Here is a 3,277-nt window from a genome sequence, read left to right as displayed (position 1 = left end):
AATCAAAGACTAGTTTTCTATTACACCATGGTCTGTAAATGGGATAGTAAAAGTATGAAATGTGTGCACAATAATACTTAGTTGAATACATAAAATATAATAATATAAATACAATCCTTATTCCCTTTGTGCTTTAGTGTTCTTGAGTTCTTCCTACATTATGCTAGGTTTATTTATTTATTTATTTAACCCTTTACAGAAACCTAGGAGCACACCACCTGTAACTTTGTTGATATGAATAAAATAATGTACAATTATTTGGGTGGGCTCCACAAAAAGAAACAATTATTTGGGTGGGCCTGACAAAAAGAAACATACCTCACCTAGCTTAGTATCAATGCATTAGACTAAATGCCTTACATGAAAATATTAACAAAAGTATTTTATCAATAAACATATTGTATTCTCTCTTTCCCTTTCTCCAAAGTGCTAGAGTCCAAAAAAGAATTCCCAATCCCACTCCGTATCCAACTCCAAACCCAATACACATAGATTTCCAATTGTATTTGTTTTCTGATTGTGCTGATGGCAGTGAAACCTTGTTATCTCCACATTTCTTTGATAGTGGAAGACCACATAATCCCAAGTTCCCTTGAAATGATTCATTCGTAAATGTAAGAAACTGTTGAGTATGTGGTATGCCACCCACAAGAAGATTTTGTGAAAGATTTAACACCGCAAGGAATGTTAAATTTGTAAGTTGCTCAGGAATCTTACCCGATAAATTGATTTGCGAGAGATCTAATGACTCAAGTTCCTTTATATTCCCCAATGATGTTGGTATTTGGCCAATGAGATGGTTATATGATGTATTGAGCACATGCAGTGACCATAGATTCCCAATTGATTCTGGAATATCCCCGTAAAATTTGTTATTTGAGAGATCCACTACGATAAAGATAGTAAGGATCTTTACAAACTCCATTTCTAGCCCTTTGCTCATGATAGTCACTTTATCTTGGTAGTATACACCATCAGATTTTTTGCTAAGAAACTGATATTGGGATTTGCCCTCCTCCATCATTGCCTTCCAACTCTTAAACATATTTGATGCCAAGCTACTTGTGAAGCTATTAGAAGAGAGGTCGATGATTTGTAACACTGGGAGTTGCGAGTTGTTAGGAATTGTCCAACGGTGCTATTAAATTTGTTGGATTTCAAGATGAGAACATGCAATTGGGACCAGTTTTCCAACGGAATAAGAAAGTTGTCATTTATTTGATTGCTTCCATGGTTTAACACCTCCAACTTCTTGCAGTTGGCCAATAACCTTGGTACATGCCCTTCTAACCGATTTCCACTAAGATCAAGTGTCCCTAGAGTACATTGCTCTTTGAATGTTTTAGGCAAGATGCCTTGAGATGCGTTTCCTCTAAGATTCAAAACAGTGAGGCCAATGTTGTTTTCACCTAGACATGGTGGAATCGAACCATTGAAGCGGTTGTCGGACAGAATGAGAACTTTTATTTGAGCATTGCAAAAAGGCAGTGGAACTTCTCCACTAAAATTATTACTTGAAAGTGAATAGAATTTGATGGAAAGCAGAGGGATTGGGATTGAACCCCCTAGCTTATTAAAGCTTAGGTCAAGGAAATGCAACTTGCTTATGAAAAGATCAAGAATTGGTGGTACTAATCCCTCCAAAGCACTATGAGAAAGATTCAAATAATTTGAATCCCCATTTCCAACCTCCCATATCCAATTGGGTATTTCCCCATTGATTTTGTTGTAGGAAAGGTCCAAATATTTCATCTCCTCCTAGCTTCTTAAGATATCTGGAAATTTGTTAATGTTGCAAGATCTTAAGGACAACCGTTGAATTTTGGGGAACGATATGGAGGTTGCATTGCTTATGTTATCACCGACTGAGAAGTGGTTATCTAAAAGATCAAGGACCCAAAGGTACTTAAGGTTTTGGAATAAGTTGCCAAGGTCCACATCTCCGCTGATATTGTTTGATGGAAACGTGAGGTGAGAAAGCTTGGTGAGTGTAAAGATGGATCTCGGAATAGGCCCTTGCAAGCTGTTGTTACTCAAGTCAATCCTTTCTAATTGTGAAGAGGATGCATTCTGGAACTCGCCAAGCGGACCACTAAATTGGTTATCTTAAAGATACAACACTTGTAATGATGGGAGTGAAAACAATGAGGATGGAATGGTCCCACTTAATGAATTGTTGGACAAATCAATGCTCTGTAGCACTGAAGAGGATGTGTATTGGAACTGGTCAACTTGACCACTGAATTGATTATCTTGAAGAACCAACACTTGTAATGATGGGAGTGAAAACAATGATGATGGGATGGTCCCACTAAGTGCATTGTTGGATAGAAAAGACCTTCACAATTTCGAAGCTTGTTACCATACTAAGAAGGGATTGGATCGCTGAAATTATTGGATGAAAGATAAAAAACCATTGGTTTGTCTAGCTTCACAAGCCATGATGGCAATGGTCTGCTGAAACCATTGTTTGAAAGATCCAAATGCATGCGTTTCTCGAGCTTCACAGACCATGATGGCAATGGTCCACTAAAACCATTGTATTGAAGATCCAAATACATGAGTTTCTCGAACTTCATAAGCCATGATGGCAATGGTCCGCTGAAACAATTGACTGAAAGATCCAAATGAGCAAGGTTACTAAGGTTGGCAAGAGAGGATGGCAATGGTACGCTGAAACCATTGGCTAAAAGATCCAAATGAGCAAGGTTACTGAGGTTGGCAAGAGAGGATGGCAATGGTCCGTTAAAACCATTGTATGAAAGATCCAAATGCATGAGTTTCTCGAGCTTCACAAGCCATGATGGCAATGGTCCACTGAAACCATTGGCTGAAAGATCCAAATGAGCGAGGTTGCTGAGGTTGGCAAGAGAGGATGGCAATGGTCCGCTGAAACCATTGTATGAAAGATCCACATACATGAGTTTCTCGAGCTTCACAAGCCATGATGGAAATGGGCCTCCAGGATAAACTGAGCACTAACGTGGTTAGCAGTGTGAAATTACTGTACGAATCTTGTAGGTTGCTACAAATTCTAGTGTCGAATAGGGACAGCTGCCTGATAGTATTGTTTGGAGGGATTTCGCCAGCTGTGAGGAGAGGATTATATCGTAAATACATGGTTTGTAGGTTTGGCAGCCTGAAATACTCTCCGGAAAATTTCCATACAATCCACAACGACTGAGATCTAGTGACATTAAAGAAGACAAGTTCCTTATGAAGTTGGCTACGATAGAAGAGAGATTGTTTCTACTGAGGTCGAGTTCAAATAGGAAAT

The 3,277-nt window shown here is 38.8% G+C and overlaps 1 protein-coding gene across 1 annotated transcript; it reads right to left on the bottom strand.

Annotated features, from left to right (window-relative positions):
- Positions 1 to 2,366: 2,366 nt before the first annotated feature.
- On the bottom strand, positions 2,367 to 2,921 carry LOC131250639 (receptor-like protein 43). Its single transcript, XM_058250923.1, has one exon. It carries the CDS (start codon positions 2,919 to 2,921, stop codon positions 2,367 to 2,369), a length of 555 nt encoding a protein of 184 aa, XP_058106906.1.
- Between the last annotated feature and the right edge of the window lie 356 nt (positions 2,922 to 3,277).

The sequence above is a fragment of the Magnolia sinica genome, chromosome 7 (genome assembly GCF_029962835.1).
Source record: "Magnolia sinica isolate HGM2019 chromosome 7, MsV1, whole genome shotgun sequence".
Lineage (NCBI taxonomy): Eukaryota > Viridiplantae > Streptophyta > Magnoliopsida > Magnoliales > Magnoliaceae > Magnolia > Magnolia sinica.
This window is presented reverse-complemented; position numbering and strand designations above follow the sequence as displayed.